Here is a 24,674-nt window from a genome sequence, read left to right on the forward strand (position 1 = left end):
CCTGATTTTAGTGGAAATGTTTCGGATTTCTCTCCATTTAGTGTAATGTTGGCTGTGAGCTTTTTTTTTAAATGGCCTTTATTTAATTTAGATTACCTCCCCCCCCCCCATCCCTAGATCCTTCAGAACTTATGAATGAATCTTGGATTTTTTCAAAGATCTTTCCTACATCCAGTAAGATGGTCATATGATTGCAATTACTGATTTGTGTATGTTGAACCATTCCTGCATCTCCAGAATGAAGCTGACTTGATCATGATGAGTAATCTTTTTGATGTGTTCTTGAATTCAATTTGCAAGTATTTTATTGAGAATTTTTGCATCCATATTCATCAGAGTAAATGACCTATAGTTTTTTCTTTTTTGTTGGATCTTTGTCTGGTTTTGATATCAGGGCAATACTGGCTTAGTAAAAAGACTTTACTTTATCTTGATTTAGTTAGGTAGGTCATATATATGTAGGAGTTCATCAGTTTCTTTTTTAAGTTAGATTTCATTATATAGTGCTGGTTGGTCTAGGACTCACTGTGTAGACCAGGTTGTGAGATCTACCTGACTCTGCCTCTCTGAGTGCTGCACCACTTTGCCTGGCCCTGACTTTTCATACTATCTTTGACTGTTGTTTTTCCAAGGCCTTCAGGTGCTGTTGATTTATTAGTATGTGATCGATCTCCCTCTCCCTCTCTCTCACCTCTCTCAGCTGTAGGTACTTAGTATGATTTTCCTCTTTCCTGCTTTCATTGTGTTCTTTAGATTTGGTGTGTTGTATGTTCATTTTCACTCAATTCTAGGAATTTAAAATTTTTTTCTTGGTTTCTCCCTTGATCTAATTTTCATTCATTAATGTATTGTTTAGCTCCCACAAGTTTGTGTACTCTCTAGTTTTTATTGCTGTTGATACCCAGCTTGTTCCTTTGTGATCAAAGAATATAGGATGTTCTTTCAGTTTCCCTAAATTTGTTGAGACTTGCTTTGTGTCCTAATATGTGGTCAGTTTTAGAGAAAATTTCATGGGCTGCTGAGAAAAAAGTGTATTTTTTTTTTAGCATTTAGGTAGAAAATCCTGTAAATGACTGTTAGATCCATTTGATTTAAGATGTCAACTGAGTGTGATGGTGTATGCCTTTAATCCCAGCACTCAGGATGCAGGAACAATGAATTTCTAAGTTTGAGAGTAAGCTGGTTTATATAGTGAGGTCTAGGACATCCAGGGCTACATAGAGAGATTATGTCTCCAAAAAAAAAAAAAAAAATCAAGAGTTTTCTCCAGATTTATTTTAGCCAAATTAATTCGTTAGTTCATTTTGAAGTATGTTTTGTGTTGGGTGTTAGAATAGCTCCTTCAGCTTGTTTCCTTGTTCTGTGTGCTTTGAACACCTTTTTCTATCCTTTTAATCCTAAAGTGGTGTCTGCTATTGATGGTGAGGTGTTTTTCTTACAGGCAGCAAGAAGATGGAGTGTGTTCTCTAGTCGGTTAATCTGTGTCTATTTATTTAGTAATTAGTTCTGCTGATATTTATTAATCCCCGTTATTTTGTGATTCATAAACCTCTCTAGATTAATTGTTGTGAGATTATGTAGTCCTTGTGCCCTCCTGGGTGTGTTTCATTTTCTCCTCAGACTGAAATATTTCCCAGTATCCTCTGTAAAACTGGCTTAGTGGACATGCAGTCCTTAAATTTTACTTTATCAAGGTAGAATTTTCTTTCCCTTTGATTACAGTTGATAGTTTTGCTGGGTATAGTGGTTCGGGGTTGGCATCTGTGGTTTTATAGAGCATCATTCCAGCCCTTCTGTCCTTTAAAGTTCCATTGAAAAGCCAGGTGTTCTTCAGATGGGCCGGCCTTTGTGTGTGAGTTGGTCTTTCTCTCTCGCAGCTTTCAGTGTCCTTTCTTTGTTCTGTACTTAGTGTTTGGATAATTATATAATGTGGGGAGATTCTTTTCTGATCCTTTTTGGTGTTCTATATGTCTCCTGTACCTTAATAGGCATCTCTTTCCTTATGTTTGGTAAATTTTCTCTGATGATTTTGTTGAAAATGTTTTCTGTGCCTTTGACTTGGGTCTCTTCTTCTATATGTATGTTTTACAGGTTTAGATTTTAATAGTATCCCAGAAGTCCTGTATGTTCTGTTCCTGAGATTTTTTTTGTTTGATTATTGTTATAGATTAAGCATTTTTGTTTGTTTGTTTGTACTTTTAGTCTTTGGAGATAAGATTTCTCAGTATTCCTGGCTTTTCTGGAACTCGCTCTATAGACCAAGGTGGCCTTGAATTCAGAGTTGTGCCTGTCTCTGCCTTCTGAGTACTGGGATTTAAAGAGCACTTCATGCATGTTATACACAGATGTACATGCAGCTAAAACACTCATATACATAAGATTAAAAATGAAGGGGATAAAAGATCTTTAGCCTAATTTTTAATCAGGTTGGTTGTTTTCTTTAGTTGAGTTTTAAGAGATCTTTGTGTATTTTGGGTAATACCCCTGTGGGAGCCCATTCTCGGGTTCCTCGTGGCTTTACCCAGCAGGTCCTCATAGAGGATGATTAGACCACGGGCCTGAGTGCAGGTGTCTGAGATGGTCTGCACTTGGCTGTGCTGGGGGAGGAGGTCTTTTGCTCCACCCCTTGGCATCTCTATAAATACCCTGGGGCAGAGACAGTCGGGGCCCGTTGGAATAGGTTCCAGGCCCTCTCGAGGCTATCCTTTATTTTCTATCTGTCTATCTCCGCGATATTCTCCGCAATAAATCCTTCTATCTAATATTTCCTGCTGCTCGCACTCAAGAAAACTCTGGGGAACTGTGGGGGTGGTTGGGTAAACGCCCCACAGAATGGCGCCTGAACAGGGACTAAAGAAAAAAGAAAAAGGGACTAAAGAAGAAAAAGGGGGGACTAAAAACAAATGAACAGGGACTAAAGACAAAGTAATAGGGACTAAAGATACAGGAAAATAATAGTTTTATTACGGAGTTTTTGGCGAAAGTGCTGAGTTCAGCCCTGCCAGTGGATAAGGCATGCCGGTGTTATGGAAAATATATATTTTTTATATATATTGAGAGGCAGGGGTTTTATCCTCGAGAGAAAAAGAAAGCGGACTGGAAGGATGTCCGATGCTGCAGCGAAATTCTCTTCTGTCAAAATTTTCTATCTTCTATCCCTTAATTTTTATCTGTGAAAAATAAGTATAAGGCATAGGGTAGTAATATAGTGTAGGAAAAACTTAGAAGTGTAAGATTGTGTAGAAAAAAATAAGGCAACTAGACAGGAAAACTCTACAATTTTCTAACTTTGGGGGATATAAACGCAAACTGGGAAAAAAATCTTTCTTTGGGCTTTTTGGGTAGTAAAGCTCTTCTCTGAGCTTTTGGGGAAGAAAAAGTTTCCTATGGAAGCTTTTGACCTGGGGACAGCTGAAATGCAAAGTCCAAGCTGCGGGAGAAAGTGATTTCTCCCTGAGGCAAAAATGGGGGTGTAAGAAGTCAGTTTAAAGTTGGGAAGTTTGGGGAAAAGTTGGTCTTTCTCTTGGGGAAAAAAATCCTAAACTATAAAGCTTTTCTTGGAAAATTTGGGGGGAAAAATCTCTCTAAAAAGCCTTAATCTTAAACTTAAAAACTAAAGCCTTTAACTTTCTCTCAAAAGGGCAAAAATTAGAATCACCTGAAGATATTAGTATGGTGACCACCTGTGATTAGCTCTAAGGGAAAACAACAAACCTCTGAAGACAGCAAAACCTAAGTTCTTTCAAGCTTTAAAAATCCTCCCTGCAATGCAGGAGGCAGGGACAAGTTCCTAAAAACCTCTTCTAAGCTCTCTCCTCAAGCTAGTAAAAGACAGTGGGTCAGAGTACCCTGAGGGAAACGCTTGGGAGAGTGTGGGTAAAGAGCTACAGAGAGCCCAAAAAGGGCGGGAAACTTTACCTGAGAAAAGCAAAAAAGCCAAGCTTTTCAGTTACAGTAGAGCTGAGGCATCAAGGGTTTTGTTTCTGAGTGAGCGTTTCAGAATGAAAAGGTGCTCCTAATGGTCCTAATGCAAAGATCCTCTGAAGCAATGCAAACTGTTAGCTTTGTATCCTCGCTTCTGACCAGAAACCCAGAGGCCACTGGCCCGCGTCTCTGAATTGGAGTGCATTTCGGGGATACTAGGGTTCCTGCAGTGGTAAACTTCCTGGGGCACAGAGCTGAGGCAGGAAGGTGCAGGACCCAGGGGAAGATTGCTAATGAACAAACAAAGCTAAAGCCAGTGGGAACGGCACAGTTTCCTACATGTCCCGGGTTTATAGGTCCACAGCTGCAAAAAGAAATGAGAAAAAGCTTTCCTATCAGAGATAGGACCTTTCTGGGAAAACGGTAAAGCTGAACTGTGTCTGAAGCAGTTGTGCTGCCCAGCCAGGGCAGAACAGAACTATCCAGGAGTAAAGCTTTTTTTCTGTCAAAGAAAGCATCTCTTTGAGAAAAGCTTTGTTTCAACTGACTCCCTGAGATGAGGGGGAGTGTAGCCCTGAGGGGTGATTGTCTCTGGCTTAAGCTCTGTCCTTGAGCACCCAGACAAGCAAACGCAACCCACTGGGGGACTGGGTCAGGTGAAGGCCTGATGAAGTAAAACGCCTGTCCTAATGGGAGTTTAGAAATGGCAAAAACCTCCCTTGTTAGACTTTCGGTCTGTACGCAAACCACACAGACCCTTAAAACAGAAACAGACAAAAAACTCCTACCTTCAGTAGCAGGGAAAGCCGCCACTGTAGTGTCGGAAACTGTTTCTGGGGTAGAGGGGATAAACTGAGACCAAACTGGGAACTGTCTGGGAGAAAGACTCTGAAGAAACAGAGAAGGGACATAATCCTCCCCAGAAAATGTGACCTGAAAAAGCTGCTAGAATTTGAGGCAGATTGGGGGGGGGGGGGAGAGAAAAAAAGCCCCTACTTCCAAGGGCAGCTAGCAGAGGTACAGAGCTGCAGATAGATACCTGAAACTCTGCATCTGGGGGGAAAGGAACAAGCAAAATGAGATAGATCAGTGGGAGAAAATCTCTCTGAAGGAGCTATGGAAAAGCTGTTGTACGTGATCTTGTTTTTCACTGACTGGCTAAAACACAAGCCCCTAGGAAAGTTGCTATCAGAAATGCCAGCCTCAATGCTGGCTAACGAGGCAGGTGTGGTTCTGATTTGGGGCCAGTGTCGGATGAAGGAGAAACACCTGTTAAAGCCAGTTGAGGCGAGAATAGAAATCTCCCAACGTGCCATAACTGAAAATGTAAAATGCTTGTTCAAATCTCCCATTGCAAAAGCAAAAAACTTTGTTCGAACCTCCCGGGCAAGAATTTGTAAGCAAGTCTGGTAAAAGAGAACCAGTTGACTCTCAGACCCGAAAAGAACTATGGGAAATGACTGATGGGAAAATATATAAGGGACTGATATGGGACTGATATTATTATTGACTGATATAAGGGAAATGCATTCTGGGAAAGGTAGTTTTTCCACTAAAGATGGCGACATTGCCCTGAAACACGTTTGTCAGCTCAAAAATACGTTCATGGTAAACTTAAAATACAGCTTTTAAAAGAATAAGGAAAATCATCTAAGAGTTTAGGTGTCAGTTCCAATGAAACATTGAAAGGATATGGAACTAGGCACTTCGCAGTTTGGGGCTCCGTTGGTAAAATGCCTTATTTACCCTAATAGCTGTGCAAAGTTTTTACGGTAGTTGAATGACAGAAAGCTACCTTTAAGAGCAAACAAGCCACTTTAAAATCCTTAAAACAAGAGACAGCAGTTTATACACTGAACGTTGTCTTAGATATGAAAAAACTTATGTGAAATTAAAAGTTATTTACCTCTTGAACAAAGAACCTGCAATGAGTGATTCCTTTGCAAATCTAATTAAGGGGATAAGAAACAGGCATTCAAAAAAATGACTGCTTTATAGATGGGAAACAAACTTCAGAAAAGCTGTCTTGCAAGAGTTGCTTCACCTGAAAGTTCCTTATAAGAAATCAATGCTAAATATCACAGCTGCTAATAACATCAGGAGTTAAAGCTAATGAAATGAAAATACTAAATCCTGGAAATGCTTTTTCTCAAAGTAAGCTAATGAAGGATATGTTTCATGAAAGAACATTTATGTTCTTGACTCCTTTGAATAGTAACAGTTTTGGTTAAAATACTGGAACTAACAACAATCCAGTCAAAATGTTTCAACAATTCCAAGATGCTATTCCACAAAAGCAAGCTGCCATGCTTTGTGGGCCATATTAGAGCTCACGCCAATCTTCCTGGTCCTTTAGCTGAGGGTAATGAGAAATAGAAAGAACCCTGCTTGGGATTATGGAAGGGTACTAATCCTGTGTTAATATGGGGTCTAGGACATGTTTGTGTTTTTTCACAAGAGGAGAATGAAGCTCGGTGTTTACCGGAGCGTCTGGTAAGAAGCGTGGAACTAAGGAAGGGTCAGCTCCAATGACGTTCCTATAAAGGAACCAGAATGAAAGTGGCTCGATTAGTGTTTCTGAGGTTTTGTCACTGGTTGATGCAAACAGTGAGGAAATAGAGTTCGGAGCTGTGCCACTTTTGGCTTTACTAGCTCCTTTGGAAAAATACTTTATATCACCTAATAGCTGTGCGGTATTTGGCAAAGACCTTACAGCAGCTAAATATGGTAATTTCACCCTCAGTATGAAATGAAGTTTTTTCGGTAGAGCAAACCAAGAGTACTGCTATAATAGAAATATTTGTCTGAATTGAAGTACTTAGGGGAACTATTATGAATTTGGGTGAAGGGACAGCCTCTAGTTAAAAACCGTCTACCGCTGACAGTGCATCTCTGCCGGTCCGGAACGGCTGAGAGAACTGGCAACTTTGGAGTGTGGCGTCATCCTGGGAAGGTTACAGTCCCCTAGCAACAACTATCACAATTCTATAATAACAACACTCACTAAATCCCAGTGTTTTATAACAAAGCTGACTATAAACTCTAAACGTTAGCAATGATGTACGTACTTCCTGTCTAGTTAAGAATCTTTCTAATAGAGATAGTGATAATAATTAAGAGTAAAAAATAGAAAAAGATGAAAATAAGATATGTAAGTTTATAAAAATTCTCTTGTTAGATCTGTGTTAAAAATCTTTAGATGTTTGCTAAGTTAAATATATGCTAATGGTAGCCCTGTATAAGTTTGTAAAATAGATCTATAGAGTTCCTTTAAGAAAATAAGCTTGCAAGAAATATCTAAGGTAGTCTTAAGACGTGTAGTAATAAGCTTGTAAGAAGTAAAGATACTAATTGTTAATTAAGTTTAAATAAGAAATATGATAAGTATATAAGAAGAAATATATTTGCTAAAGTAGTTCTATAGTTTCCTTAAGGAGTATAAATAAGTAGATGTTAATGTGTTATATGTGAGTTTGTAAAAACACGTAAATGTTGAATGTGAATCTAAATGCAAAAAATGTTATATGTGAGTTTGTAAAGTGTAAATGTTAAGTGTGAGTCTATTCTTAATGTATATGGTGAAAGAACCTGAGACACAGAAGGTAGTGTCCTAGTAGACTGCAAAGCAGGCAGTCTGAGCGGTTTTTCAAAAGCTCCAAAAGCCGCTAAGAAGCTAAGAATGGCGGACGCCAGAACTAGCACAAGGCATCCGCAGCTGAGATTCATGGAAAATCAACGCAACACAGAAAAACCTGAGCTAACATCAAAAACGGTGCGGTTTAGAATACTACTGTACCTAAAAAGGTCGGTCTGTGAGAACAAAAGTTGCAGAGACGCTTGTTTGAAGTAAAATTGTTAACGGCAAAAAGTTTTGGTTGAAAACCATCTCTTCATATTTGGAAGTGAAAGCCTGATACCAGAATTTATTTCTTGTTTGAACTTTTTGAACTTAAAATGAGATAAAATTACAAAAAGACTTTGGTTATGGATTTCTTCATATTTGGAAGGCTCGTACCAGAATTTATCATTTGAATTTTGGGACTTAAGAAATGAAATGAACAATAGAGATTTCATTGCAATGGGACAATTTTGAGTTTATTCATAAAAAAAAATGGAACTGTTTAAATGAAGAAATTTATTATTTCTACCTAGAATCAAGATGCAGTTTTGTGTATGCATATATGCTTTATTAATTGGTGATTCATGAATTGTTTTGTGGAACTGTTTATGTAAAAATGAAATTACTTACAGAACTGGTTTTGTGTTACAAATGGAACTGTTTAAATTGAAAAGTTTGGGTTTTCTAACTAGGCTTGAGATTTTGCTTAAATTATAAAGAAAGGGGGAAGAGTTAATATTCCTTAGTCTAATTTCAAAAGTTGTTTGAGGGATTAATGTCATGTTTTTGTTAGTAAGAAATGCAAATGGGGTATATTAAGAGACTACTTTTAAAGTATAAAGAGTTTTATTAAGAAACTGCTTTTGGATGTTTTGCTAAGTTTTCAAAGTGTTAATGGTTAGATTGAGAAGACTGCTTTTCAATATGGGTTTGTAGGAATTGTATGAGTTTCTTCTAACTAGGTTTGAGATTTTCTTTAAAAAATTATAAAGAAAAGGAGGAGCTATGAGATTGAATTATGTTTGCAGAACCCTATTGATATTAATGCACCCTGGTTTTGTGGAGTTAAGGAAATATTTAAGTTTGATGTGAATACATCGAAGTTTTTCCTATGTTCTGTTAACAAGAAAATTCAAATGATTGAGTTAAAGTTGTAAGACGGAGAAAATTGTTAACTATATATAGCACCATATATGCTAATTCAAATGGTTCTGTTAAGAGTTTGCTTTGAGTTGTAAGACAGAGAATTGTGGCTATGTATAGCAATGTTTGTTAACCTGTTAATGGTAATGATGAAGCTAAGGGATTCTTTAAGTTTGTAGTTGCCTTAAGAGTTTTTGGCTTAGAAAGGGCTTGAGGCAGCTAAGACTGTTGTAGTCACCTTGGACCTAATTCAAAAGAGAAATGCCATCTATATCATCCTCTACTCCCATACTGGGAGGTGTAACAGCTATGGAGATTGCTGTAAGCCATTATTAGTTATTTTTTTATATATTAAGAAAGGGGGACCTGTGGGAGCCCGTTCTCGGGTTCCTCGTGGCTTTACCCAGCAGGTCCTCATAGAGGATGATTAGACCACGGGCCTGAGTGCAGGTGTCTGAGATGGTCTGCACTTGGCTGTGCTGGGGGAGGAGGTCTTTTGCTCCACCCCTTGGCGTCTCTATAAAAACCCTGGGGCAGAGACAGTCGGGGCCCGTTGGAATAGGTTCCAGGCCCTCTTGAGGTTATCCTTTATTTTCTATCTGTTTATCTCCGCGATATTCTCCGCAATAAATCCTTCTATCTAATATTTCCTGCTGCTCGCACTCAAGAAAACTCTGGGGAACTGTGGGGGTGGTTGGGTAAACGCCCCACATACCCCCTTACTATATATGTTTTACAAATATTTTCATCTAGTTGGTGGTTTGTCTCTTTATTCTCTTAATTGACATTGAGCCCCCCCACTCCCCAGTTGACCCTAGTTTCTTATTGGAAGAACAGAAAAGTTTAACTGACTTGTGTTTTAGTTAATTCTAGATGTAGTTGACAGTCGAATAGCCATCACATGTCTAGATTTGAATTTTGTTTGTGGCCATCTAGTTGTTTTAACATTTTTGTGCTAAAAAGACTGTCATTGCATTTTTGTCAAAATCAGCTGCCTGTATTCATGCTGATCTTTCTCTGGGTCTTTTGTCAGAACCACGGTGTTTTACTTTAGTTTTATAACAACTCTTTAAGTTGTATTATATTCATTCTCTACCCAATATCTCTGACATTTAGTTTACTGTTCTGAATCTTTGTTTCTACATATAAGCTTTAGTCACTTTGTCCGTTTCACATAATCCACTGTGGTTTTCACCAGATTGAACTAAGCTGACAAAGGTGGGAAAGACTGCAGTTTTGACACTATTGAGTCTTCCTGTCCATGAACATAGGCTAGTTCTTCATTTGAGTGAAAATCTCATAAAATTGTGATTCCGTAATAAATGTTTATTTAGGACTGCTTTGTGTCAGATCACCACAGCTGCTGCTTTACTGTGCTGTTCTGTGTTTATCTTGTTTAAAAGGATGAAACCATGTGCAAGTTGGTCCAGAAGGCTCAAAGTTAAGATTTTTGTTGTTGTTGTTGTTTGCTTGTTTGTTTTTAGATGCAGTGTTTCTCTGTGTAACAGCCCTGGCTGTCCTGGAACTCACTTTGTAGACCAGGCTGGCCTCGAACTTCACAGAGATCTGCCTGCATCTGCCTGCCCTGTGCTGAGATTAAAGGTGTACACTACTACCGCCCAACTAGAGTTAAGATTTTTTTTTTTTTTTTTTTTCGAGACAGGGTTTCTCTGTGTAGCTTTGCACCTTTCCTGGAACTCACTTGGCAGTCCAGGCTGGCCTCAAACTCTCAGAGATCCGCCTGGCTCTGCCTCCCGAGCGCTGGGATTAAAGGTGTGCGCCACCACTGCCCGGCAAAGTTAAGAATTTTTTTTTTATATGGAATTGGAATAGAGGATTATTCACCAGTTAGAAAGGACTCTTAAAAATTAGAGATGAAAACTGAACAGAGCAACCCAACTCTAGGGGCAGTGGAGCCCCTGGCTGGGATCTGGAGGGCCATTTATGCTGGACAAACACTCACATGATACTCAGTTGGAGCCAGTGGGCCTATCTGTGACTCAAGTAGAGGAATGGACAGAGTATCCTGGATAAAAGTTCCTTCCCCTGAAAATCTAACCCCCAATAAGACCACACTGGAGCATGTGGGTCAGTTTGAAGGCTATGAAGGAAATGTTTTACTTTTAAACTGTTGACTATTTACTAAGGTGGTTAATGCAGTTAGACTTTGCTATTGTATACTTTAAGAAGAAAGTCAACTCAGTTCTGTGAACTTCTGTGGCCTAATAACCTGCTGCAGAGATGACAGAATAACAGTTGCATTTCGGAGACACCTGAGTGAGAACGTCTCTGCCAGATGTACTGGTGACCGAAGGGTATCAGGACTACAAGCTAGGAATATTATTTTCATGGAATGGAGCAACAGTCTCAGCATATGTCAGCATGTTTTTGCTAGAATCTTGTTTGTGAGGATAACATTTTAGATGTTGAGTGGTGCAGCCCATTCTGAAGATGAAAGGGAAGCCCTTCTGGTTAGTGCCCTTTACTTCTACTCACACACCATCGAAGGACCTGAACAGGTTTAAACACAGATGTATTGCGTTCATCTCTGCCATCAGCTGTCCTTTCTATTGAACCGCCTGCCAGTGGAGAGAATTCTTTTTAAGGAGAAAACTCTCATGCTTGGTGGGGCTCAGTTTTCTCTCTAGTAGGGCAGGTATTTTTTGGCTGGTCTGTTGGGTTCAGAATAAAGTTGTTCCTATTGTACTTTAATTGCTTCCCTTGCTATAGAATATGCTGAGTTGGGCATGTTTTCTTAGGAAACACTAACATTTGCCCACACACTGTTGCACTGAAATACCAAGCGTGTTGTATACACTTTCATAATCAGCTTGAAGGTAGAATGTATTTGTAATTCAAGGTTATGGAAGTATGTTAAGGTTTATGTTGCATCATGGTTGCTTACTAGTGAGTTGATGGACTGTAATCCCATGGCATACAAGTACTTGCCAATATTGAGTACACCTGTATGTGGGCTACCAGTGCCCTTGCTGTGAGAGTCTAGGAGGATATCTGAGCAGTATCAATAAGTGGGCATTAATTCATTTGTTCCTTTCTGTGGAATTTTAGTAGTCCTTTTAAAGGATGATTCTGTGGCAGGATGCTTTTATAACTTGCTTAGAAGTGTTCCTGTTGCCAGTTCTGAGTGGACTTGTGTGGATAATTAAAAGCAATTCACTCACAAGTACTCCTCCTCCTTTATAATCCTGACATTGTTGTTCTGTCTTCCTGTTCCTTGTTGCTGGCATGTGGTATTGCAGGGACAGAAAGGCCATATGTCCTCCCTGCTCATGGTCAGAGCTGAGGTGTCACATACTCTCTGGGCCACTTGTCTAATTACACATACATACAGACCCATGACTCACAAGTCTTTTTGCCACTGCCCTTCTCTTGTTGAAACCCTGTGCCCTCTCTGCTTTGTCCCTTTAACTGCCCTTACTTGATGGCTAGTGTATTCATGCTTTGCTCAGGTGACACAGTGAACTAGTTGTAGGTCCAATGGTCTTTGTGGCATTGGAGCAGTTGTGCCAGGGTTATCTGTGAGGCAGGTTGCTCTGTGCAGGCCCTGCCTGGCGTCTGAGCTGTTGAAAGTGATAGAGAAGAGGGTGGCATTGCTGTGAGCATAACCTAACTCTTCTACCTCCCACTCAGCAGACAGTGATTCTCTTTTGAGATGGAGGTGGTAACATGTGCCACTTTCCCTCTGTCTCAGCTCTAGCTCCTGAGCTGGCATTGTATCTCCCCTAGGGGCCTGGAGTGGGGCAGGGGACTCTGAGTCAGTAATGCTAGACCAGTGAGGTAAGCTGCAGGAGGGTCCCAGTTATCCGAACTCCTAAAGAGCTAGTCTGGGTTGACACCTTTTTCACCTTTGAAGTTGAGAGAGCTTGGGCTTCTGGTATTCACAAGGCAGGGCAGGTACCCACTGCTCCCATGTGATATCCTTGAACCCTCTGCTCTGTCTGTACCCATGAGGTGTTTGCTCTATGTGGGCCGAATACATGTGGGTGCCCTCTCAGGGGACAGCAAGAGCTTTGAACTCAGGAACATGGTGAGTAATCAGGTAGATGGTAATGTGAGTCTTGGAAAAAAGTCTTCTTGGTTGGGCAGGGCGATGCAGGCAGATGTTCCCCAGTCACTGGAGAGGTGTCCAACACACGCAGTGTTAGGAACTGAAGAAATCTAAGCCAAAGAAAGAGATGATTCCAAAGACTTCCTGACGGGGTTCTTCAGGAGGTTGACTTAAAATACACAGGTGGCTAGATAAAATTTCTGAGCCCATGGGCAAGGGAGAAAATATTGTCTTTTCTAGGTTTTTGCTGCTATTACAGAGGCTGCTGAGCATATGAGAGGTGATGGGTAGCCAGTGCCAGAGTGTATGTTAAATTAGTGACTCTCAGTGACTGCTGATATGAGCTAGATACATTTCATTAAAGAGATATTTTGAAGAGGCTCTTGCCTATTTCTGTCTGTTAATGTTACTGTCTGAAATCTAAAATGTCAATCTTCCCTTGACTCTAGACATGTGGTCAGTACGCCAGGCCAGGGACACTGGCCATCAGTCTTCTCACTTTCAGTGCTGGCCGCAGAGGACAATCACATGGCTTCTTCAGGCCCAGAATGCTAATTTGTCTGTGGAGCTTTGGGTGTCTGGGAGTAGTTTGAGGATCATCTTGGGAGAGGGTACTCAGGGGCAGACCCTGACCAAACAACATGTGGCAGTGCCAAGGAGGAGTGTTAGTTGAAAGGGAGAAAAGGGAATGCAACAGAACCTTGTGCTTTGTAACTGATGTGCTTAAATCTGCAGTGTCACACTGCAGTGATTTATACAGGAGCTGTCCAGCCATGGTTCTTGAGTAGACACCCTGAAAGGAAGGGAGAGACTGCCTCCATCAGTGTTCTATCAGTGGGCCTGGGTATTCAGGCAGGCAGGCCTCAGGCAGCTGGAGGTAGAAGGAATGGCCATAGTAGCAGAGTACAGTGGTGTAGGTAGATGGTTTTCATTTTCCTTGTTTTCTCATATGCAGTAAAGAGTCAGGACTGAATGCTGGGTAAGACAAGCCACATTGTGCTCTGTGTACTGGATCTAATGAGGGAGTAGAATTCAGAAGAGTAGTACTAAGAAAAGTATTCTCCAGCTGGATGCTGCCAGGTGAGCAGGTGTTACTGAGTCTATTACCAGGGCCCCAGGCTATGGGCTCTGCAGTAGATGCTGAGCCTTGGCTGGGACTGTGTTCAGCTCTGTGTAGGTCAGAGGCTTCTAGATCACAGGCTGTTTTCATGTGTGAATGCTTACATAGCATTTCTAAACTCTGCTCATTTGGGGGAACTGAATCTGTGTCTTTCTTTTGTTTTTCAGGTTCCTGTATGAATCATCAATGAGAACTTTGGGAGAATTTCTGAATTCATGACAAAACCACCATCTTTGGGTGTGTAGAAATAGAGACTCATAGGGTGAAATGTGTGCATATCTTTCTTGCTTTCTCTTCTTTTGTCAGACTAAGCCTGGAGGCCTGAGTCTGTAGCTACCCAAAGATGAAGGCCAGTACAGCACTGGTGCTCTACCATACACACTGTGCCTTTAACCAGCTGGCAGAGATGGAGAGTGGTAAAGATAAGTGGGAGAAAGACTGGCAAGCAGCTTGCACTCTTCCCCAGAAGCCCTGGCAATTCGTATGGGAACTGTGGCCTTGGCCAGCTCTTGAGCTCGTTGGCCTATGACTTATCCACTATTTATTATTTGTTGTGAAATTTTCTCTGGAACAGATTTTTCTTGGGTCTTTCAGCAGGGCTGCCATTAGCCCACACAGGACCTCTGTTCAGATGATGAAAAGAATCACTTCGCCAAGACATTCTACTGCCATCTGTTGTACAGTTGTAATAAATACACCAATGCACAGCACTGATACAAAGTGTCTGCTTACTCCATTGCACTTGTGCTGTGCTCAACTTTTACATCTGAACCCAGCAGCCCTGCTCCAGAGGCAGTGCCCTCCTTCCATTGAAGGTCATTATAGGATCAGAGAAGACTTCTTGTTTGAGTGTTGCTGTGTACCATACACAGTTAGGAACAGAGCAAAAATCAAGCTCAAAAATGCCTGCCAAAGGAAGTGAATTGAGGAAGGCCTATGCTAGGAGTGAGTTGCTACGTAGAAACGATTGTCATATCTTAAGGCCATGGTAGAGTGTTGCTCAGTGGACGCATATGCCCAATTGGCCCTGTTTTTCCTCTGCAGGTCTATGGCAGAGGCACAGGCCTTTTCCTATATTGATGATTATAGAAGAGTAAGCAGAGAACTCAAGAGTTAAAGGTTTGTCCAGGGCCCGTATAAATAATGGATTAATATCTGTGCAGTGGTGGCACACTCTTTTAATCCAAGCACTTGGGTAGCAGAGGCAGGATGGTTTCTATGAGTTTGAGGCCAGCCTGATCTACAGAGTGAGTTCCAGGACAGCCAAGGCTACACAGAGAAACCTTGTCTCAAAAAACAGAAAAAACAACAAGTAATGGATTAATGATGTAAAAGGAAAAAAGGATCTGGTTTTAAAGTGACATTTGTATAATATGGCAACCATGAATAGGCAGTGACAACAAGTTTGTGTCCTTCATTTAAAAATGCTGGCAAGTGGTCACCTGTGCATGTTTGGAGAAGCGATGGCACCAGCAACGTGGTAGAAGAATCCTGCCTCTGGGCAATCCTAGCTTCTATAGCCTCCCCCCGCCAGCACCCCTCCCTCAGCAAGACTCTGGCAAGTAGGATTGAGTGGCCTGAACTCAGGGTGGAGAGCTCAGAGATCAGTGCATTGGTGATGGTGGATGGCCTCAGCAGGTGGTGAATATGAAAGATAGCCAGATCAAGCTAAGAATTGTGATACCACACAGTATTAGACTGTTACGATAAGTTCAACAAGAATATGCAGAAGTTGGCAAACTATCAAAACTTGCCTATTTTAGTGAAATAGTGTAGGTGTGGTGTGCTGCTGGGAGACCATTTGCAGAATAAGAAGACTTTACATCATGACATAGCATGTCTTGCAACTTACTAAAGACCAGGAGTAGGAACTAAAATGTTACACCCTGTCGTAAACATCTGTGAGAAATGTGGCACTTTTGATAGGAATAGATCATCAGTGAGGGAGAGATTGTCCAGGAAGTTGGCTTTGAGATTATTGAGACAAGAACAACTACCACAAGAAGACAGAGCCTTTGGTGCTCGTGTGCTTAGAAAATTGAAAGTCTCTTCTGGATGGGATGAAGATTCATGAAAGACCTCAGACAACTGAACAAATTACATTTTTTTTCCCCTTGCTAGTGGCCAAATAAATGAGAAGCTGTTGATTATCCGCACTGCAGTTCTTTTCCTCTCCTGGTTTTTTTTGTTCTGCTTCTGTTCCTCTTAAGGTTTTGCACTGCAGCTCTTTTCCTCTCCTGGTTTTGTTTGTTCTACTTCTGTTCCTCTTAAGGTTTTGATACTTTCAGGGACTTTTTAAATAATAAAAGTCATGGTTTTTAACTGACCTGAAGAAGTTGATTACTAGTGTCTTTTTTTTTTCAGTACATCAAATATAATATAACCTTAAAAATGGAGTTATATCCTTATAGATTAATATATCCCTAAATAAACCTGATGCAGGTGTTTCTCTTGGGCAAGTGAGAAAATACATTTAAAAAAAGTAGATGGACTTGTGGCACAATACTTGTGTTTAATGTCAACTATTACAAGTTGTTAACCATGTGGCCACGCATTTGATAATATATGAAATCTCTAGACACTAAGTTGTGTTGGTATTGCTTATCTGTTGGAGAATATCCCAGATTTGATTACATTCTGAACCTATAATACTTCGATTAAAGATTTGGAATAAATGAAATTATTCAATATTCCCTCTATTCTTGGAAAGGTGGAAGTATAGGTGTTAATATAAATATCACTATGACTTCCTACTTACAGGTCTGGTTTATGCCAGATCATTTTCAGGCTCTTAGGGGATAGCTCTGACAGGTTGATAACTTCGTAATGTAAGAGACATGTGAAATGCTCATGTTTTCCTTATATTGTTTCATTGCTAATACTTGAATATTTTTAGATTGTCAGAAGTCATCAGTAGCTCATGAAATGTTTGCATTAGATTTTAAAGCAGTATAGAGGGTATATATTTTTTTCTCTCATTGGACTTTTTAAGGGAAATTTGATTGATCCTTTTATATAAAATTGTATAAAAGTCTTGTTGGAAAATAGATTAAATGATAAAAGTTTTGTGAATACTTTATAATATTAATCTTTTCTTTGAAAACATGAAAGAACAAAATAAAGTGGACTTCAACAGTTTTAACTGAGTGCCAAGAATATTTAAAAGCAACATTGTTGATGAATGTATTTATAGAATTTAATAAATGAGGAAGTGAAAACATAGAAAGAACAGGCTGGTATTTTAGATATTAGTTTCTTAGTCCAAATCTGAGCTTAAAAGAAAAGTTTGGTATTAAGCACCTTTACTTGCTAGGAGAAGAGGGCTTAAGTGACCAAGAACATAATTAGTTTGTATGAGTCAGTCATTTTGTGAACTTGTAGATAAGAAAACAGATTTTTGATATATTACTGAGTTTTCTGCCATGGCACTACTTCTAGTTCTATAATCATTTTGTTTAGCCTGAGCAGACTTAGGAGTGTGCCTAAGTGTGAATACCGAATAGCTGCCTTACAACATGCTATTTAAAGAGGAGGAAAACTACAATTTGAATCAAGTGTGTAGGCTTTTTGTCATTATGGTCCTTTTCCCACACCAGTCAGTGATACAGTGTGGTACAGGGTCAATTGTTCTGTATCACATTTGGTAAAACAATTCTATCCATGTTGATGAAAGGAAGATGTAGAGGGGGTAGAAGCTGGGTATTTTATGGCCTCTGTATACCTAGGAGTCAGTAAAGACTAAAAGATTGTCCTAGTTGGAGTTTGTTTCATATGTGAAAAAACAAAACAAAACAAAAACCCTTTGAGGTAAAACAGTAATTCTGTTACCAGAGGATATCCAGCTGTATCTATCACTTTTCAGGACAGGTTTGCTATGGGCTAGAGAGATGGAAATTGTTTGTAGGTTGAAATTATTATGTTACTTATATTTAGAGTCTAAGAAAAGAATCTGTAGAGGAATCTGCAATGTATAGGTTGTCAAGGTCAGATTTCATTTGGGGAAAGGGGTTCTAAGTATCTTTAGAGTGTTTACTCATTCATTGAAAGTTCTCCAAAAAGAGAAAGAACTATTGCAAAAAGATGATGTGTCAGGTGGAAAGAAAAACTCAGTTCTTGGAGGGAATAACTACAAATGCTTAAATCGCTGTTTACTTGGTATGGTTTCTTAACTTACTCTTTTTTTTCTTTTTATTATTTTTAATTAATTTTTTTTCACACACTATATTGTTCATATTTTCCCTCTTCCCCAACTCCTTCCAGATCCTCTCCATATCCCTACCCACTCAACTTGTTCCCTCTCTTGCACATTCTCTTCTCTCTCCATAAAGCAAGCAGACAAACAAAAAAAACAAGAAACATCTTATCACACAAAAAGCAAACAAGCAAAAGACCAGCAATGCCAAAAAATGTCAAAATAAAGCAAAATGAAACAAAAATACAATTGAGTTTATTTTGTGTTGGTCAACTACTACTGGGCATTGGGCCTGCCTAGGAGTGTGGTTGATACACCCAATGACATTCCATTGGAGACAAATGATTTTCCCCTGGCCAACAGATAATAATTGCAGATAGCTTCTTGGTAAGGGGTGGGACCCTGTTTCACTTTCATCTCTCAGTGCTGGGGCCCCATCTGGCTTGAAACTGTTCAGGTCTTACTTGTTCTGAACTCTCTTCTGAGTTTATATGTGCATTAGTCCTGTTATGTATGGAGGACAGTTTCCTTGGAGTCATTCACCACCACCTTTGGCTCTTACGATGTTTCTGCCTCCTTTTTAGCATAGATCCCTGAACCTTGGGGATCCCATTTAGGATTCAGTGCTCCAGTCTCTCATTCTGCACATTGTCTGATTGTGGGTCTGTTAACAGCCATTGACCAAAAGAAGCTTCTCTGGTGAGTACTGAGTGAAGCACTGACTCGTGGGTATAGCGGTATGTCTTTAGGAGTAATTTTTTTTTTTTTTCTGTATTCCTGTAGCAGAATATAGTAGATTTTCTCCTTGGTCCATGACCTATCAAGTCTCAGGTCCTTGGTCACTTTAGCAGCGTCAGGTATGGGCTGCATCTCCTGGAGTGGGCCTTAAATCCAGCCAAAACAGTTACTCCCATAGCATTTGCCCACTATTGCACCAGTACATCTTGTAGGCAGGTCACTGTTGGAGGCCACAGGGTTTGTAGCTGTGTGATGTTGATGATTATATTTCTCCTCTGATAGCGTTCATAGTACCTTCCAGAACCATGAGTATTAGTCAATTGGGGTGAACCTTCTAGTTGGGCACCAGCTCAACTTCTCTGTGTTCAATGATTTAAGTGTTGTTTTCATCAATAGGGCCTTCTTACCATAAGGTTGTGAAGAGCAATTAGCTGCCTTGGCAATAGCCTCTGATGTTTGTGTCATGGGACCTCTTTGACCAAGTACTCAACAAGCTGTAACCCATTCCCCAACACTGGAGGTTTTACTTGATACCGTAAGATTTCTAGTTGGGTCATTGTCTCCCCATTACATAGTTAACTCCGTTTAATTTCCTTTTGTGTATGTATTTAGGAAACTTTTGCAGTAGTAGATTTACATATGATTTTTCAAAACGTCCTTAGTGTTGACTTTCCCTCCCTGTATCCCCTCTTTTACTCTTTTCTCCTCCCCCTCCATGTAATCCTCCTCCTCTAGTTTCCCCTTTTATTTCTCCATAACACTATATTCAATTTTCCTTCCTTGGGAGATCTCCTCACCACAGTCCTTTTGGATAAAGCTGCAAACAGCCTGCAGAATGGGAAAAAAAAGTCTACTAATTATATACTTGACGGAATGTTAGTATCTAGAGTATATAAAGAACTAAGAAAACAACCAAGTTAAAAATGGCGTACAGAACTAAGCAGAGAGTTCTCAAAAGGTGAAACGTGACTAGTTGACAGTTAAAGAAATTAGCCCTCAGAAATTCAAATTAAAACTGCCTTGAGATTTTCTCTTATACCTGTCAGAATGGCCATGATTAATAAAACAGCTCATGCTGGATGTGGATAGAGTAAGGGGAATACTCATCCATTGCTGTGGGAGTGCAAACTTCTACAACCACGTTGGAAATAAATATGGCAGTTCCTCAGAAAGCTAGAAATAGATCTCACAAGATCCACCTATATCACTCTTGAGATATACCCAAAGGATTCTACATCCTACTGTAGATAGACTTGCTCATCCATGTTCATTGCTGCTCCATTCATAATTCCCAGAAACTGGAAACAGCCTAGATATCCATCATCTGATGATCAAAATTCCATTACACAATGGAATATTATTCACCTGTTAAGAAAAATGAAATTTGCAAGGAAATGGACAGAGCTAGAAAAAAATCATTCCAAGTAAGGTAATTCAGAACTGGAAAGACAAACGTGCGTTTTTGTTATGTGGATACTAGCTTTTCACCTTTCAATATATGTGCTGTAGTCACTTACTCTTACTAAATGGCTCAGCAGTTAAGAGTACTTGTTCTTAGCCGGGCGGTGGTGGCGCACGCCTTTAATCCCAGCACTCGGGAGGCAGAGCCAGGTGGATCTCTGTGAGTTCGAGGCCAGCCTGGGCTACCAAGTGAGTTCCAGGAAAGGCACAAAGCTACACAGAGAAACCCTGTCTCGAAAAACCAAAAAAAAAAAAAGAGTACTTGTTCTTTCAGAAGGCCTGAGTTTGCTTCCCTGAACCCACATTAGGCATCTCTTAGCCACATGTAACTCCAGTTCTAGGGGGATTCTGGACACAGACACAGAAAACGTGTGTGTGTGTGTGTGTGTGTGTGTGTGTGTGTGTAAGTGTAAGTGTAAAAAGATATTTCTATTTTAGTATTGCTGTTACCTCTGAAGCAGTTTCTCTCTAGAAGCAAGGTTAATGGAGACCTGGACACACGCTTCCCATTGTGACCAAAGGTGAAAATCCAGTCATCCATGTAGGCCCAGGCATTGTGCCACCTGCCCCTCAGCTGCAGCATGGTGAGGAATGTAGAATCCAGAAGGCCTGGACACCATGTCCCCAAGACTGCTTTCACACCGAGTGCAAAATTTTGTATTACTCTCAGCTACTTCACATCTTCCACATAACATTGCCATGGTTATGTTGGTGTATGCATGTGGCTGGATATGGGGGGTGACCCCTGTGGCTTTGGTTTACACTTTCCAGTGCATCCTGCTGACTGGGTGGTTGCTCCAAGCCTTTGGTGTATATTGACTGCATCCTGCTGGGTGTGGAGCAGTGACTCACTTGGCTTTGGTTTACACTGCCCAATACATGCTGCTGGGTACGGGCTGGCTACTTTGCAGATTTGGCTTACACTGCCTGATACACCCTTCAGGGTATGGGTGGTGACTCCAGTACCTTGACTTTACACTGCCTGATGTTTGCTGTTGCATACCTCACCATCCTCAGATCTTTACTGGGGAAATGGCTGCTCTGACCTCTGATCTGTTTTTCTTACACATTGGCACTTTATGTTTTGCTAAGTTGTCTGACTTCTTCACAGGCAGGGTTAGGTCTATCTCAATATTGCTCGTGTTCCTTGGTCGCCTCTTGTGTATCTTTGCTCTAAGAGTTTCTGAAATTGTTAGTCTCTGACTCCTTTCCACTCTGGAGTCCAATCTTGCTGCTCCCAGCCTCCCACCTCCCAGAACTACATGACTCTGGTCTCTGTCTCATGTTAGTGACTCCATGTGAGTATCTGCCCATCTTTACTAAGTTGTAAGAACAGACACTGAAAGACAGATTGGTACTGAACATGTCCAGACAGACAAACAGGTGGGTGGATGGCAATTCAAATAGGCTTCATCAGCAGTGAGGACTGAACCAAGTCCCTGAGACAGTCAGGTAGTCTCTGTTGGTCCCTAGTGTACACATTAGGTAATCATATGATAGGTTGGTAGGTGGTTGCCATCCATCACAGTGCTGTGTTCTCTTTGCGTGGTCCATGTGAGGATGTTACACTCTTTCATTTGGTGTGTTCAATAAATTCTCGGGCTTAGTTTTCCTGGTATGTCTTTGGTACACTCATGTGCTCATATGCTCCCTTTCTTCTTTGTTAAATGGTATCTGTAATAGTTTGGATGGGAATTGCCCCTATAGGCTCCTGTGTTTGAATACTTTTTCCTGAGTTAAGGAAACTGTTTGGAGGGGGTGTTTCACTGGGGGCAGGCTTTGAGGTTTTAAAAGCTCAAGCCATTCCCTGCCATTCATCTCTGCCTCCTAGTTGTAGATCAAGATGTGAGCTCCCTGCTGTTTTTGCTAACATGACTTTGCTGTGACATACAGATTCTAACCTTCTGAAATTGTAAGCCCAATTAAACACTTTCTTTTATAAGTTTCCTTGGTCATTGTATTTTGTCAGAGCAATAGAAAAATAGCTAAAACAGGCAAGGCAAATGATCAGTATGGTTTTTATGGGTGGGTGATGCCAGGTAGAAGGTGTTTATGTGCACATCCTGTGTCTGCCTCCATTCTCAAGTTGGAGTCAAATGCTGTGTGTAAAACGAAACCATGAAGGGCAGGGTAATCTGAAAAAACACTGTTTCATACAACATGGAATAACCTGGAGCAGGGCACACAGCCTGATCTCAACAGTGTCCTTCCAGTCCTGTCAGAGGTCTGAGCTCTCATGGTTGCTTGTTTGGCCCAGCTAGCTTTACACTCCCACTTGTCCTGCAGTGATGTGTCCATTCCACACCAGCCACTGACGGGATCACAACTTAGGCTCCACTGTAGCTCTGACCTCAGAACATGTCCCAGTCTTATTTCTATTTTTATTATTTTGCTTCTGGCACATAGGCATTGTTCCTTAACTACCAATTTGTGGGCATTGTTTTAAATTCTGTTTCTTCCTATAATTATGTTTACTTGGTGTCTAAATTAGATTTTCAAAACCAGTATATTTTAAGAATATACTCTAAGCATGTCACTTATTCTATTGAAAAAATAAGCAAATCTAGATTGTTTTGGTGTGCCCTGCCTCAGATAAATGGAACATACCAGACACACTTCTTGCTTGCTTCAGCTTTGGCTTCCTGTGTCTGGTAAGTGCTTTGCAGCAGAGTGGAGTCCATGTGTGTATACCTGAGTGGCCACTTCCTGTGCCATAGAGACTGTTTGTCAAGTGTCCTAGCACAAGGACTGTAGTAGGCAATGTCCTTCACATTCCTCTCTGCTTTTCTGGACTATAGTTGGGTGGATTTCTTAAAGAGGTTGTCAGATAGGAAGACAGACTCCTTTCTTCCTCCCTCCTGTTTTCTTTTCCCTCTCCACTCCATCCCTTCTCTTTCTTCCTTGCCTTCTTCCTGGTCAGGTCTCTCACTATGTAGTTCAGGCTGGCCTTAAACTTACAATCCTGCCTCATTTTCCTGAGTGCTGGGGTTCCAGGTAGGCAGTCTGGCAAATGGATTTCTGGTGGTGTTTACTTGCTTGTTGTTCCCCCTCCCCCACCCTTACCTCACTCCCCCCCACCCCGTTCCCAGCATGGTGTGCAGTTCTGTCCAGCCTTCAGCAACATGTGAGAATGTCTTCTCTCTCAACCTTGCCAACCCTATGGTGTATTATCAACATTTTGGAGATGGGTGAGAAATAGTGCATTACCTAGTTTTAATTTCTATTTTATGAGCCAGTTGTTCCATAGATGTCTTTCCTCGATTTCACTGCCAATTTCTGAGTAGATTATGCCACCGCCTGTCCTGGACTGGGAAGAAGCCAGGAGTTTCTTCATTGCCCTCTGCCAGTTTCCAGTGTGACTTTCCTTGGGATGTTGAGATGTACCATTACATTTTCTGATTTCCATCTTTTAAAATAGGTACTTTCTTCAATTGAACTTATGCCTTTAAAAACATGGCTTCATCCTTGTTTGCCTGGGCTTTGAGCAGCAGAGATAGGTCCCTCATACTACCTTGCCCTTTAGTCATTATTTGTGAGAAGCTGTCAGACTGAGGACCCATTCAGAGGGAGAAGCAACTCTGTGAAGGGCACACAATCTCCTCTGCCATTATCAGTCAGGTTCACTCAGTCGCTGTGCCCCTAATCATTACCAGTCAGTTCCAGAGTTCAAGTCAGGGAGACTAGTGGGACTCCCTACTGATGGTTCTCTCACTTGGGAGTCAGATGAGAAAGCCTAGTCGAATCTTAGTTGGGGTGCTTCATGCTGAGAGAAGCCACATTCATGATGCTCTGGAGAGGATTTATACAGCCCCTTTCATTACCAGGAATGGTTCTCTACTGTCTTACTTCTATGTGTTCTGTCAGGAACTTTCCATGAGGCTCACAGAAGCACTGGCATGCCCTAGTGTAGTGGGAAGTTTTCCTGTGTCCTGCCGGGTCCCGCAGCTGCTCAGACCCGAGTAAACACACAGAGGCTTATATTACTACAAACTGTATGGCCTAATGGCTCAGGCTTCTTGCTGTCTAGCTCTTACAACTCTTACAACTTAACTCAGCCCATTTCTATTAATCTATGCATTGCCACGTGGCTTCATGGCTTACCAGTACTTTCACATCTTGCTTCTCCTGGTCGCGACTCATCTGCATCTGACCCATTCTCCTTTCTTCTTCTCTCTCTCCAGTTCGAATGTACTGCCTAACCTTATTCTGCCTCACCATTGGCCAAACAGCTTTATCAACCAATCAGAGCAACACATATTCACAGCATACAGAAAGACATCCCACAGCACCTTAGGAGTCAAAATCAAAAGTGACTTGAAAGGACCTTCTATTCATTTCCCCCTGGGTTTTCACCTTGAGTTGTGAGTGTTGCAGGGAGAGGTTGCCTTAACCATAATGTAAGGAGGAA

The 24,674-nt window shown here is 40.9% G+C and overlaps 1 protein-coding gene across 1 annotated transcript in view; it reads left to right on the forward strand.

Moving 5' to 3' along the window:
• Ncapg2 (non-SMC condensin II complex subunit G2) overlaps positions 1 to 16,201 on the forward strand; it is a 74,022-nt gene extending 57,821 nt beyond the window's left edge. Inside the window, exon 28 of the mRNA XM_059279224.1 lies at positions 14,043 to 16,201. Within this exon, the coding sequence (XP_059135207.1) occupies positions 14,043 to 14,094 (52 nt within the window). The 3' untranslated portion in view covers positions 14,095 to 16,201. The remainder of the gene's footprint in view (positions 1 to 14,042) is intronic.
• The last annotated feature ends 8,473 nt before the right edge of the window (positions 16,202 to 24,674 follow it).

Source organism: Peromyscus eremicus, chromosome 14, assembly GCF_949786415.1.
Source record: "Peromyscus eremicus chromosome 14, PerEre_H2_v1, whole genome shotgun sequence".
Taxonomy (NCBI): Eukaryota; Metazoa; Chordata; class Mammalia; order Rodentia; family Cricetidae; genus Peromyscus; species Peromyscus eremicus.